The 14710-nt window shown below is 38.7% G+C and overlaps 1 protein-coding gene across 2 annotated transcripts in view; it reads left to right on the plus strand.

The window, feature by feature from the left end:
* The window catches only part of B3GALNT2 (beta-1,3-N-acetylgalactosaminyltransferase 2), a 31136-nt gene that overhangs the window by 5017 nt on the left and 11409 nt on the right, over positions 1–14710 (plus strand). For both annotated transcript variants that reach the window (XM_027750528.2, XM_027750530.2), the window contains exons 2-5: positions 10404–10551; positions 11818–11918; positions 13013–13206; positions 14238–14333. In XM_027750528.2, the coding sequence (XP_027606329.1) occupies positions 10404–10551; positions 11818–11918; positions 13013–13206; positions 14238–14333 (539 nt within the window). The remainder of the gene's footprint in view (positions 1–10403; positions 10552–11817; positions 11919–13012; positions 13207–14237; positions 14334–14710) is intronic.

A 14710-nucleotide genomic window follows, 5' to 3' on the forward strand; every position in this document is an offset into this window, starting at 1 on the left:
AAATAGTTCCATTGTGGTCTTTAACTGCAAAGCAAGTAGATGACATGCACTTCCCACCCAGGAGCCATAAATTAACTTTTGCTGCTTGGCAAATAACACTTGCTCCATTCACTGCAGTGATTTTAACTCTTTGCTGTCCAGGTTCACTCAGCTTCTCAGCATCCTGTTGTGTTAATATGAAAATTTATGCTCCTTTATCTATTTGGAATTTTATCAGTTGCTGAGGGCCAACAGGAATCAGGATGTAGTTTGCTTTAATAATGGGTCTAGGCTCATATTTAGAGGAATCTGAGGGAAACAAGGAATCTGTACAATGTCAGGAGGATGGGGAGCCCGCATAAGCATCATTTTGATCTTTACCTCCAACCTTTTTTTTTCTTCTTTTCTTCCTTAACTGATTTTGCAGCCATTCTATTTTCAGAGATAGTATTCAGTTGCCTTTGTGAGTTTTATTCCTTTCTTTAAGTCCAGTTCCTTTTTATTGATATTCTTTCTATCTTGATAAGCAGCTTTTAACCAGATAGTTAGCATTTTGCAAATAACTCCTTTTCCATGCTTTGTATGGCCCCACCTTTAGCTGTCCTTCCACAGCTTTACAATCATACCAGTTATCATGAGCCTGTTCTTCTGAGTACTGGGGACTCAGACTTATTCCATGCTTTCCTAAGTTATCCATGCTACAATCTGCCATCCTACCAACTATGCCAATTTGTCACAAATGAATAGTTTTGCTTACTTAAAGAATCACCATCAAAGGTAGTAGCAAGAATAGGTGTCACTTGAGTTTAACCCCAGCTGGCAACTAAGCACCATGCAGCCAACTTACTCATTCCACTGCCCCCCATCCCTGCAGTGGGATGGGGGGAGGGATCAGGAATTAAAAAAAAAAAAGGAAAAATCCCTCATGAATTCAGATAAGAACAGTTCAACAATTGAAACAAAGTTATAATAATAATGCTAATTGTAATAAAAAGAAGAAAGCAAACCCAAACAAACCAAGAAAGACAAGTGATGCACAATACAGTTGCTCACCACCTGCTGACAAATGCGCATCCCATCCTTGAGCAGTGATCCCCTCTTGACCAATTCCCCCAGTTTATATGCTGGGCATGACATTCTATGTTATGGAATATCACTTTGGCCAGCTCAATTCAGCTGTCCTGGCTGTGCTCCTTCCCAGATTTTTGTGCACCTGCTTACTGGCAGAGCATGAGAAACTGAAGTCCTTCACTTTGGGTAAGCACTACTGAGCAACAACTAAAACACCAGTGTATTATCAATATTATTCTCATACTGAATCCAAAACACAACACTGTACCAGCTACTAGGAGGAAAGCAAACAAACTCTATTTCAGCCCAAACCAGGACAGTAGGCTTAATATGAATTTGTAAAAGTGCAGCTGAACGAAGTTCCATGGCAAGGTTCACTCTGTTGCTTACTACATGGATGAAACATACAGAGGAGAATCAATTTAGAATTAATTTAGAATGATTTACATGGAGACTGAAAACACAAAAGGATAAGGGAGACCTTCCTGTTGAGTCATAAGATTCAGAGTGGACCCCCTTGCTTTTTTAAGCTCCTGATGGAGCTGAGGTGCAGCTAGGTCCAATCTTAGTCTCTGACTTGATCGAGGATCAATATCTAAAGGATTTATCAGCACTTAATCATTGACTTATTGAACATTTACAAAGCGATAGGATTTACTATAATTGCAATAGTGACTTAATTATACATCCAAGATGGCAACATTCATGCTATACTGGCTAGGGAATATCTAATTCAGTTCACACATGCAGACACACTGGCACAAAGAGATATATTTATATACAGGGAAATATGTGTATACATCTGTAGAGGTATACCTGTTAAAAATTCCCCTGGAGCTCAGTGAAATACTCACTTCAAATATCTTGGCATTTCTCAGTGGATGAGGGTTGGGCCTTTGGGACTACTCCCAAAGAGGGTTTCAGCGCAGGCCCCATCATCAACTTTTAGTGCTGATCCTCAGAACTTCACAAACTTGAGAGTCTGTGAGCTCTGAGAGGAGTTCTACTCAGGGAGATGCTGGTGGCAGCCTGCTGCGATCCAGGGGAGCCAAAGGGCCTCACTCAGGACCGCTGTTTTTAGGGTTGTTAGATATTTGGGTTTAGTCATCTGTAAATTTCCTTCCTGGATGCAGTCTGGGTTGGTAATTGCTAGTATTTTCAAAAATCCAGTAATAATGGTACCGTTCCACTCACGCTACAATTCAGGTAAGGAATGTTCCAGGCCTGTCAGGGGATAACTGATTATTCCTGCTCTCATTCCCTCCTTGGTCAGGCAACAGGAGTTCCTGGTATGGTCAGTGCTGCCCCCACCTTAACTGTTGTGGGATTGATTCCTGGTCTGGTCAAGGATCGCTTCACTGCCCAAATCATTACACAAAGGCCAAGGCCTAATGGAATTTCTGAGATCATAAAGCAGCCCCAAGGAGGGAGAGGAATGTACCACCACAGCTGGGGAAAGAGAGGAGAAGCTTTGCTTTTCAGAGTTTCTCTGTTTTGAGCAGTTATTATCGGAGTTTATGTTTATTCCTGTAAAATTGCGTTGCATTGGATAGTGTTAGGATAACTAGGATTTTTAAAAAGGTTTTTTTTAATACTGAAAGGCAAGTGTATGTTTTATTTGTACAGGAATTATTTAGTTGTAATCTATTGAGTAATGTATTCACACTGAGGAGAGAAAAACCTATGCCTCGTTATAACAAGAGAACTTACGGCATCTGTAGGAAAATGCTCCATATGGTACATGTGCTGTCTCTTTGAAGGCTTGAGCCTTGCATGATAATTTAAGGAAGAGTCTGTCTCTTAACCTTCAAAGAACTGCAAAATGTACAAGCTGTAGGTATGGCTGCCTTTGCAGAGGAAAGAAGGATGAGCTAAGGGACCTCTTTTATCTCTGATGTCTTCTGTGTTGTATTTTTTTTATTATACAGAGTGTTTTGGGAACATTAGTGAATTTATATACAAAAGAAAGAAATGTCTCTTTATTAAAAGGCTTCTTGAATCTGAAACTGTTAAAGAGGATCTGGTAGTGGCTGATAAAGCCAGTCTTGTTCCACTTGATTGAGTAATCTTCCCCCCCCCCCTTGTTTACTACTCCAGCTGCTCTGTATTACCTATCACCTGGAATCCCTGGTATGAATAAAAAATAAATCTTCTCATGGGGTAGTGTTTTACAATAGCTGTGACATAAAAATGAGTTATTTGTGTATTCTGTGGTATTTCTGTGCAGTATCCATGTATCTCAGTAGTTGTGTACTGTCTCAACAGTTATGAAATTAGCTACCAGGAGAGGTCAAAGGCAGAGTGAACAGCAGTTTTGTTTTTTGAGGAGTTTAATTCCTCTCTCAATAATCATCACACACAAAAACGGAAATCTACTGAAAAGTGGATAACCTGTTTTAGTGATTATTTACTTTGACTTCATTGACTCACTAACATAAGATTGGAATAGACATCTCCAGCCATCAATTCTGCTTACTGTTTCTGTTAAGCTCTTGATCTCTGTCTTAAAATGGCAGCTGGGCAGCCTACATTTACTTAGTGAAGGATTGGGGTGGCTTTTTGTTTGTTCACTTGGATTCGTGGCAGTCGTAGGAAGAGGCTGTTCCAGAAGCTTGTTGCCCTCATTAAAAACCTTTTCTCATTTCTAGCCTAAGCTTACTAGCAACTGGTGTATGCCCTTTAGTTCTTAAGCCTCTCAGTTAAAGGGGTCTTTCTCCTCATTCAGGTACACTTCCAGCATGTAACCATAGAGACAGAGATCAAAGGTGTCATTGTTTTAAATCTTTGTTTTCTTAAGATGAGCAATTCAGGTACTTCTACTGGTAAAATAGGCTTTCCATTTCTGGAAAACAATTCATTTTTGTTATCTATAGGTCAGATGACTTTAAATGTAAACAGTGTTCCAGTCTTCGCTCATTTCATCTACTTTTCTTCCTCTATTGGAAGCACCTTCTGTAATAAATACTTTCTCTTTACTACCCCTTGTGAAAGGCCTGTAGTCTGCCCGCATCCTTTGGCCCTCAGTTGTGTCTCTTCCTGTACAATATTCTGACTTTCTCTGTGTTCATGATCATTTTTACCATGGTGTCACAGAAGATAGAGTACACTTCTTCTAGGCAGTACTCACTAATTGGAAAAAAAATAAATATTATCAAGTTCTGAAACCAAAGGCCTTTGTTCTAGTGTCCTGACTTTGATGGCTTCCTGCTTTCTTTTTGTTCATCAGTTAATGGGATTGTATTTCACACTGCTGAGCAAGATTGGTGCAAGAACATGCTTTTAGGTTTAATTGAAGTCCTCGTCTATCTGGTTACAACAAGTGCTATCCAAAAGAAGTTATTGGGTAGGAGGCTTTACTTAATTTTCTGTAAAAGTCTTAGATAAATGCTAATTATAAAGTGACCTCATAAACTTGAGAAGGAACAGATAGACCTTCTTTTAGCACTCCAGGTGGATTCATTGCTAATTGTGTGTTTTAATTGATGGCACAAATCTTATTGAGTAGGAAATTACTCACTGTAGGGCTTCAGTTACAGTGCCTAATCAGAGAGCCCCACACATTCTGTGTAATTTGCTGCTACTTTGCTGATGCTAATGCCCTTTTAGACGTTATTCCTGTCACATTTCTGGGGGTGTGTGGCAGCTAAGACTTGGCCCTTTTGGTTTTGTTAGAGTCAATCTTTTACTAGTGAATAATTATGCAACAGATTAAACCCCACAATTTTCTAGAGTCTGCTTGTATGCCATCTGTTGTCCCATGGCTCAGCATGTAATTCTTTAGGCACTGGCCTAAAGAATGGAACCAAAATGTAGAAACAACCCCTGAGTGATGTTCTGCTCTGCAGGGAGAAATTTTGCCAAAATGTGAGATTTCCTTAAGAAAAGATGTTGTCTGAAATCTGTTAATCCTGTCCGTCAGGGAATAGAATGCTTGGTCATGAAGTTATTTCATCCTTTGTAGGCATGTAAAGACTTCCAGGCTGCTGGCCTTGGAAATTGAAACCTTCCATCAACAGGTCATGTTTGCACTGGCGGTGGATGTGCAGTTCTGCCTGAAGTGTCAGTTGTTGCCCTGTCTTCATCTATAAGATTTTACTATAACATTGTTTTTCATGTATGGGCCATCCCCACCATAAAACAATCCTCTTACCTTTGATGGCTTTGAAATAACTGACAAATAATCCACAACAAAGCTGATGGTATTTTCCAACTGAATTGGAATGTTTTTAGAGTTTGCAGTTATTCTGTGGACTGGTGTCTGAGACATTGCAAACTACTAATGAGCAGCAATGGAGCTGTATTTTTGTAGTTTGGCACTGGGGCAAAGAGAACGAGTTCTTCCAGGGTTGGCTGAATAAAGGTTTTCAGCAGTTGTCCTCTAAACTGGCCACTGAGTAGAACAGCCAGAAGAGAGCAAATAGCCTTCCCTGGGATCAGGCTTTTCTTCCATGGCATCAGGGATTGGTAACCAGTTTTCAACGGGTAAAGGTGCTGTGCTCTGCTTCCCCTGCCCTGACACCCCCCCACCCCTCCTTTCCAGAAAAAAAAGAGGGCATCAGGTTCAGTGTTGCAAAAAGGATCTGCTTTGTTACTTTTGTGTCTCTGTTTCTGATGCTTTGGTCATTGTTCCCAGTTTTGTCTAGAAATGTGCGTGTGCTGTATCATTAATGGAGTTCAGGGTACTATCAGCCCAGCATTATCCCTACAGTCACTTTGCAGTTCAGAAGGACCCTGCTGTCCTATTTTTTTGAGGGAATGCTGTTGATGTAAAACAAACAAACAAAACAGAAACCTCTGCCTGCAGAGGTTTTCTTCTTTGAATCTGTAAAGCTTGTTTAAAAGCTTGTCTGCCTCGAGGAGTACTGTGCTCCTGCAGAAACCAGGGCTGCACATCTTGGCGATTTTTGGCTCTGATATAAAGTAGGTACTGCAGGGGAGTCATATCGCTGGGCTTGCAGCAAAACGTGTAATGCAGATGAGCTATAGCAAATTACTCTAAGTGAAGTAGATTAGTAAGGAGAAAGAGCTGCTTTTACTCTTTGGTTTGTTCTTTTTCTGTGTGTGTCAGAATTCTGTGAATACAAATCTTTATATTTGGTTAATTCCTTTCTTTGTTTGGATCTTTCATAAAGCAGCAGAGAAGAAAAAGGCATTAAAAACCAGGACTATGGTTGCAAAGTCTCAGGAATAGGCAGAGATGAAACCCTGGAATGTATAGGCTTTTTAATTTTGGAGAGGGAGTTTTCCTTTTTAATCTTGTCTTATGAAGTGGATTAGTTGAGCATATTCTAGATAACTCCTGCCTGGCCTACTTAGTTCCATTCATTGATTTATTCACACACACACACACACACACACACACACACACAAAAGGCTGCATGGGTAGCAGAAGATAAAAAGCCCAGCCTTCTGTGGACCTCACTTATTTTAGCAGTTTCCAGTGGAGGTGCTGTGGTGCCTGATAGTGCAGGGGAGCCTACACTCCTGCGTTTCTCAGTGCAGGCACTAACGAGTCTTTTCTCTGTCCAGTCCAGTTGCATGAAATATGGACGCTTAATCACCTTGTGGGCTGCATATTATGTCACACTTAACAAAAAATGACTGGCAAATTCAGTAGTTGGTAGAGGATTCATCAACAGAGAGATGTGCAGCAAGACCGTGTTTGTTGACAGAATCTAGCTAAATGATCTCTCACTCTTTTCATCTCCTCGTAATGAAGTAAACATAATTAACAGCTTAACTTGACATTTTACTTGAGAATCAGTCTCACGGGAAGAAGAGATGCATGTTCATCTTTGTAGTTTGGGATTTTGTAAAATCTCAAGAGCTGTTGACTGCTGCTGAGGTGGTTAAAATTTGAGTAGGGTCAACAGACTGTATGTCAGCAGTGACCTCTTTCCATGACCAGCTCCACAGGAGATACACCTCTGCGTCTTTACCCTTGTCTTCTAAAGGCAGATCTTTGTGCTTTACATAGGTCCTTGTTTACTTTTTCCTTCATCTTTCCCAAACTTTGATCTGTTCTCAGTCAAGTTTGACAGGTTGAGGTCCCAAAGACCAGCATTTTCGCCAACTTTCATGAAACTTGGTGACTGAGAATCTTGTGAAAGCTTACTGAAGCTCCTACTGAGGTGAAAACCTGTACTAATAAAAGTAGTATGGTCAGATGTCAGAGAATTGCGTGGGAGCCTTACAAATATCACAGCCCAAGAAAGCTTCAGTAGGAGCCTATTAGCACTGTGACACAAGGCTCTGGCAAACTGGACTTCAGTAGTCTTAAGGCTGACAGAAGTACACCTTGCAGGTGCTGTACAGCATTAAATGGATCTCAGCAGTTGAGAGAGGGCCACTTCCTTTCATGTTTTTGTGGCTTTTGCTGTGGATTAACGGCATCCAGCAAAACAGCAAAGTGAAATCAATTTTGCTCCTGATGCTAAAAGAGTGTAGGGTAGGCATTGTGTATTTGTCTTATGTTCCACTGAGAAGTCTTGGGCTAAGTAATTCAACAGAGATGCAGCTTCAAGTCAGTAAGAATTCAAAAGCAAGGCAGCTAGGGGTAGTGTGACCTTTGAATTGGAAAGGCTTCTCCTTTTGCTTCCCTCTGGTTTGCAACACTTTTAGGGTTTATTGTGGAATGTGATGTATAGCTTTCTTCTGTTTTTTCACCTCCTTCACAAACCACAAAATTTACACTTTTTTTTGCCTTTAAAATCAGAAAATGTAAAGGCTTAATTGTCTTGCACAAATAGTTCAAGGTAAGAGCAATATGGTATGTATTTTTTAAGCTTATTACCAACTCTTAAAGTTTTGGCCTAAGAGTGCACAAAAATAGAATGTAAAATAAATAGGTTTGGTCCCCAGTGGCAAGTATTGATTGGTTGTCTAAATTGTCATCATTGACTTTGAGGTCAGCAATGTTTTCTCTTAAATTATGCTGCATCAGGGAATATTTATGCAAATATCTGAATTATCCTTATAAATTAATAATAGCCTTAGTATTTTTTCCCTGTACCTCTCTCTTTATCTCCCTTTTTTTTTTTAATAGTGCTAGTTCAGAGAGACACATGAATCTATTTTCCTGAAAGTTTAGTGTTATTCCTGCTTTGCCATAGGATGTAAAAACATTTGCTAACAAGCAGAAACCTGATTAATTAGATTTTTGTGAAATTAACCTTTATTTTTTTTTTCCATTTTCAGTAAAAGTAAAATGACATAACCTTTGGGACAGAGAAGACAATCTTCTGAATATAGACCACTGTAATGCTGTTCTGAAAGCAATAGGATATTAATTCTGAAGCATCTGTTACATGAACATTGTTCCCATGTGAATGGTTCATAAGGAAAAGCTTCACTCATTTTAAAATATAAACTAATTAAAAGTATGTATATTTGATTGGAGTGGCTTATTTTTAGATTGGGTTTTTTTTTTAATTGATTCAAGCCAACTTATGCTATTCTGAATCAAGTCACCCCATAGACTTATGCTTAGTTTTATTTTTCTTTTTTTGATGTAATGAAATGATTCTGCTTCTAATTAAAAATGATATCTTAAAAAACAAATCTGTGTAAATGATATCTTATATATGATCTACAAGCACATTAGTCCTATGAGCTTTGTATTGGAAGGCTTGCATTTGAGGCTGAAGAATAATCAAAGGATGAAAGAAGGACAAGATAAAAAAAAGGGATGTGTGACCACACAGGAATTTGCTATAATGTTGTAGTCTTATAAACACGAGTCTGTATCATGTATCTCTGCTGTCTTGGAGAGCTGGTGATTCTTGGTTATGTAATGACCTGTACATTTCAGTACAGATTCATTTAAATAACTGTGGAACTTAATCTTCTTCTAGAAAACCACTGTTTGCATGCTTACATTAGTGAGAAATAGACTGGGAAAGGTCTGCCTGTGGAAACATAGCTGTACTTTTTCTGCTCTTGTATTGTTATGCGAATCAATTGCAGATCAGTTTTATTTGGCTTTGGGACTAGGGAATCAGGGCTAAATAGCCCTAAAGCAAAAAAAAAAAGTTCTGAAATCTCTTGATGCTGATTCAGCACAGTGCAGAACAAGGCTAAGGCCAAGTCCTCTCCTCTGCATGCTGCACACTGATGGTGGGATATAAGGCTTAGATAGATTTCTGGTGTGATTTGGCACAGTAGTTCTTGTAGCAGCTACTGTGAGGTTCTAGGTTAGTGAGCAGTTTAAAAAAAACATCTGTCAACTTCAAAGTGGAGAAAAGGTATGCTCTTACAGGGGGTAGAATCTAGATAATAATATAATTATGATATTATTATAATAAGAAGAATTCTCTTTCTAGTGGGAGTACACAATACAGATTTGACCTTATTTTTGGTCTCTTAAAGATTGTATTGTAAAGAATCTTGTCTATGCAGTAGTATGCAGTAGTTTAGAGTGCACTCACAATTGTTTTCTTTGTCTGCAGCCTAATGAAAAAAATAGTGAGATGAGAGGGGAGCAATGCATTGCTAAAATTAAATACAAATCTGTCTTAACTCTAGAATGTCTGATAGATTAAACTAAGCAAATTCACTTGAGCTACTTGCCTGACTCTTTGAAGGCTCTAAATCAGAGCTTCTCAGGTCTCTATCTGCTCGTAATCTGTCTTGAAATCAAGTCCAGGTTTCATGATCTCTAAATGTGAAGGGATGTAACACCCTGTCTGAAGGCAGAGTAGTGTTCACCTTCGAAAGGTTAGAAAAGATAGGCCTTGATGTACCACATTGAAATGTTAAGTTAGAAGGGTGGTCCAGCAGCTTTAAAAAGAAAGGAGAAAATAGGCATGTTAGTGCAGGTTTTGGCATGTTGAAAATGTTTCCCTGATTCTGAACTAAGAATGCAATAGTAATTCTGCTGCTTGTTTTAGTGTTTCAGTTCTCTTGCTTTTGAGATGCACTTGAATCACAAAATCACAGAATGATTTGGGTTGAAAGGGACCATAAGGATTATCTAGTTCCAAATCCCCTATGGATTTGGAATCCAATGGGCAGGGACACCTTCCACTAGACCGGGTTGCTCAAAGCCCCATTTAACCTGGCCTTGAACACTTCCAGGGGTGGGGAAGCCACAACTTCTCTGGGCAAATTGTGCCAGTATCTCACCACCCTCTGAGTAAAGAATTTCTTCCTAACATCTAATGTAAATCTCCCTTATTTTAGTTTAAAACCATTCCCCCTCATCCTATTACTATACACCCATGTAAAAAGTTGCTCTCCCTCCTTTTCATAAGCCCCCTTTAAGTAGTGGAAGGCTGGAATTTTAATTCTTGCTTGCAGCTCAGGATTGTGGTAATATGTGCATATAATAAATCTTTGTCACTTTCTGTTTCTAGGTCCACTGTCCTTATTTCCTCAGTGGAAGCTGAAACATTATGATGTTATTGTAGGTGTTTTGTCCGCTCGACACAATCATGAACTACGCAGTGTTATAAGGAACACTTGGTTCAAGCACCTGAAACAACATCCTGCACTGAGCCAACGGTAATCTCTAGTGTTTTGTAATTTGGATCTGAAGGGAGGGGGTGAGGACTGTAATGCTGAAATATCTTGATTTAATAATTTTTTTAAGTATTTCCTTTTTTTTCTCTCTATTTTTGAGCATCTTGTACTCTGATAGATTTTTTAATCTATTTAGTAATATATAAGAATACTTCTTGTCTTGGGCTGTAACTATTTTTTTTTACACTCTGTTAGTTTTTGCAGTTAGTCACCACTGTTCATTAATGATGTATAATATAAACCTTTCTCTTTTTTGTGTCGCAATGTCTGCTTTGTACGGTATGCAACTTGAAATGCTTAGTAATCCAGGATACTCGAAAGTGGGCAGGATTGCATTTGGCGAGAGAAACACAAAAAACTCTTGCAACAGCCTCAACTGTAAAGTTCAAGTTTGTGTCCCACTGAACCAGGTGCACCAAACTGCTGCAGTGTGAGTGACCCTTCCTGATTGCTTGCATAGACCTGTCAGCCTACAGACAGGGCTGTTTTTGCTGAGAAGTTCTGCTGCAGTTCGTTCCTGGAAACGTTGTCGTCTTGATAGGCCTCACATCTTGCACCGAAAGCACTTCACTATTCACAGATTTCATGTCCATGTACAGTCTGGAGCTACTTCAGTCATCTAAAAATGTGACCTTTTGTAGCTTATATGGAGGTCTGGGAGGGCATTTAGCTGCTAGGTGAAGAGCTAGCTTAAGGTGGATTCTCTTGCTCTTTGTACTACTTGTCTCCTGACTGTGGAACAACTATGATTGGGGCTGGAGAGAGGAACCTCTTGTTTTGCTACAACCCAAAGTTGAAACATTTCTTTGTAACAGATAGTCTAGAGTCCTTGTTCTTCCCTTTATGCTACATGTCTTTTTTTTCCTTATTTTTTTCACTGCCTTTTGAATGTAGAGTATTTAAACAATCTTGAATTAAATAATAAAGCCAGGCTGGGAAAGGCAGGTCTTCAGGATTCTTCAGTGTTACCCTAGGTACTTTTTCTGTTCAGTGTGCTGACTGCCTTGAATCTCCTTCCTAGCTGCCAATCTTCCTGCATCCTCATAATGAGATATAAATGTTAATGTGGGTTTGGAACTGAGCTCCTATGAGAGGATTCACGTGATTTCTCTACATACAGACTGTCATTGCTGATTTTTAAGCAAAGCCTTAAACCTGTGAAAGACAGGCTGTTGTGATAAAATAAGGTGATTGAAGATGGAGGGAGGAGGGAAGAGAACTGGTGTTAATAAAACCAAATTATTTTAGTGTCCTTGTGAAGTTTATAATAGGTGCGCATGGTTGTGCTGTGCCAGTGAAGGACAGAGAAGACCCCTACTCCTGCAAACTTCTGAACATCAGTAACCCAGGTAAAGAAGTTAACTTTTAAAAACTCTATGATCTGAATTCTGAGAATAGTTTGGGGAGTTAAACTGGGACAGCCAGTCTTGAAAACAAATGCTGCCTAGGACTTGCTGTCTTAACAGTTGCATAACCTTCCTGTAAGTACCATGTGCAGGCAGAAAAGGGAGAGATATTGGGGTGTGTGAAGGGGAGGGGGTCATTGACTTCTAATGGATTTGCGTTTTCCTTGTGCTAGGGACAGTCTCTCCCATATAACATACATTTTTACTTGATCCATATGTCAAATGAAGTTGGAGAGAGCCAGAATGATGCAGTATGGTGTCAAATGTGAAGAAAGTAGCCAAGGTGACTGAGTCTTGAGTGTCAGATGGACTTCTCTGGTGACAACGTGAATTCCAAGCAAGTCTGGATGATAGGTTTTTCAGATTCCACTTTAGAGAGAGAAAAACTAAGAAATGTACTATGGGGGAAAAGGTTAAATGCTGCCATACCAGAATTCCTGACTAAAATAGTAAATTTATCCTGTCACCTTTTATTTTCTATTTTATTTTTCCTCTTTAATTACAAGTTAAATAAGGATTGCTTGGCATTTAAGCCATGATTGAACACAAAATGCAATTTCTGTTGCTTTCTCTTTGAATGGTAACATCCCCTGCTCCCAAGTGTAAATAGTACCTCAGGGCTTAGGGAGGCAGTAATGCCAAAAAGCAAGTAGCTGAATGAAGTGGAGGTGTATGCCATTTTGATGGCATGAATAATTATTTTAATATGCTAATATAGAGGTATTCATGCAGTCAAATAGCACTTTTTGCCTTCACTCTGTGGATTTATTGTGTTTCTAATCTTTTCCTTGTGGATATATAGGCACTGAGTTGCAATTGTTATTAGCCTGCAGATTGCTGTATCACTGAATTTCTCCTTGCTGCAGTCTGCAGCCTGTTGTATTTTCTTTTACTCCAGTGTTTGATTAACATTGTGCACTTGTGAGCTGTGCTAATTAATCAGAATGCTTTGCATATATCCGGTGTGCTATGTGTGTATCCAGTTCAGAAACTGAGAAGTCTTCTCACCTTACCTCTGTCCTTTCCTTTTCATACAGTTTTGAATCAGGAAATCGAAGCATTCAGTCTCCCTGAGGATGTACCTTCTGTGCTATCTGAAGACAGAATTGTCAGCGTGAATTTTCGTGTACTTTACCCCATTGTCATTACCAGTCTTGGGGTATTTTATGAGGCTGATGGGGTGGGATTCCAGAGGAACATCACTGTAAAACTGTACCAGGCAGAACATGAGGTAGAGTATTGTAGTTATCTTTTGAAAGTGGACTAAAGCATGTTGTCTCTTTATTGTGGATTTAATTCTTACAGAAAGTGACATGCTGGGTTGGTGATTTAGAAGAGAAGTACTTAACTGACAAGTGTATAAATTACATTTTTGTTCTGTTGCATTGTAAATTCTTATTTCATTCATATATATGTATATATATATACACACATGCAGAGACACATCCTGGATGAGGAAAAGATGGAATTCGTGAAGTACTATGCGTTAATCTAAATGCTCTTATGAAAGAGCACTTACATCTAATTCCAGTGCACAGTTTTTTGATTGTATTTGAGATTCTAAAGTATTGATATGTATTAAGGAATAAAAAATAAACTAATATATTTAAAACACGTGCAGAAACATACATTTGGTGCCTTCAAGCAGAGAGATGCAGGACAGCGGGAATTTTTTCTTGTCTGTCTTCTGGCAAAACATTTTAAGATTTCTAGAAACTGATATTATTTACAGATAATAATCAAACTTGGTTGATAATTTCCCCTACTCCCAAGCTGTTATGGGTTTGATAGCATAGCTTAGTGCTAACTTGGAGGAAAAAAAAAATCATTAAGTATGATTGTTGCGTTTGATATATTGCATTTATCTCTACCAATAAGTTAATAGGTGAATTTCAAGACTTCTGGCTGTGCTACAGTAGAAAGAATTTTAAGTATGACTTTTATGATGAACTTTTAAAGAATTTGGTTTGTAATAGCTGTAATAAAAATAAAATTACACTGTAATCTGGTTTATGTTTGTTAAATGGTAGAATTCTACATGTTCAAAGTCTAATAATTTTATCTACATTAGCTTTTTACTTCCAGTGAAGGAGAAAAATTATTAACATAAGAGAGCTTGGAAGATTTGGAATTTGGCAATGGAGCGTCTTTATGTAATTTGTTATTATCTAAGAGCCATTTGGTGGCCTGTGTAATATAATAACACTTTTAATGGGTGTTTGGGTTTTTTTTATTTTGCTTTTTTTTTCCTGTTTTTCATAGGAAGCGATCTTCAGTGCTCGCTTTAGTCCACCGAGCTGTGGAGTGCAGGTGAACCGATTGTGGTACAAGCCAGTAGAGCAGTTTATTTTGCCAGAGGTATGTGGAGTATCAGAACTGCCTTCAGTTCTTTTAAGTCATCTGGACAGACCGACTGATAAAATGGACAATTTGGGCCAGTTTATTCCCTCATTTATTCCCCTGGCTCCATAAGAATGAATGTATTTGGAAACCTGTTCATTTTAAGGGGAATCTGCAGCTGATTGATTGGTTTATCATCTTAGGCAGTGTTAACTAAATACTGTGCAAGTTTTTATGCTGGCAGGAGACCTTTCGGGTGAGCAGATGACTCGCAGTACTTTGTGCATATGTTTTGACAATCTAATTTCATACTGAAATGATTAAGGGTTTATTTTATTTTTTAAAAAAGTGTATTAGTTACCCAGTAATTTGGTAGTATATCATGTGAGCCTTTT

This window comes from Pipra filicauda, unplaced genomic scaffold (assembly GCF_003945595.2).
Source record: "Pipra filicauda isolate LSUMZ 115617 unplaced genomic scaffold, ASM394559v2 scaffold154_size2910363_pilon, whole genome shotgun sequence".
Lineage (NCBI taxonomy): Eukaryota > Metazoa > Chordata > Aves > Passeriformes > Pipridae > Pipra > Pipra filicauda.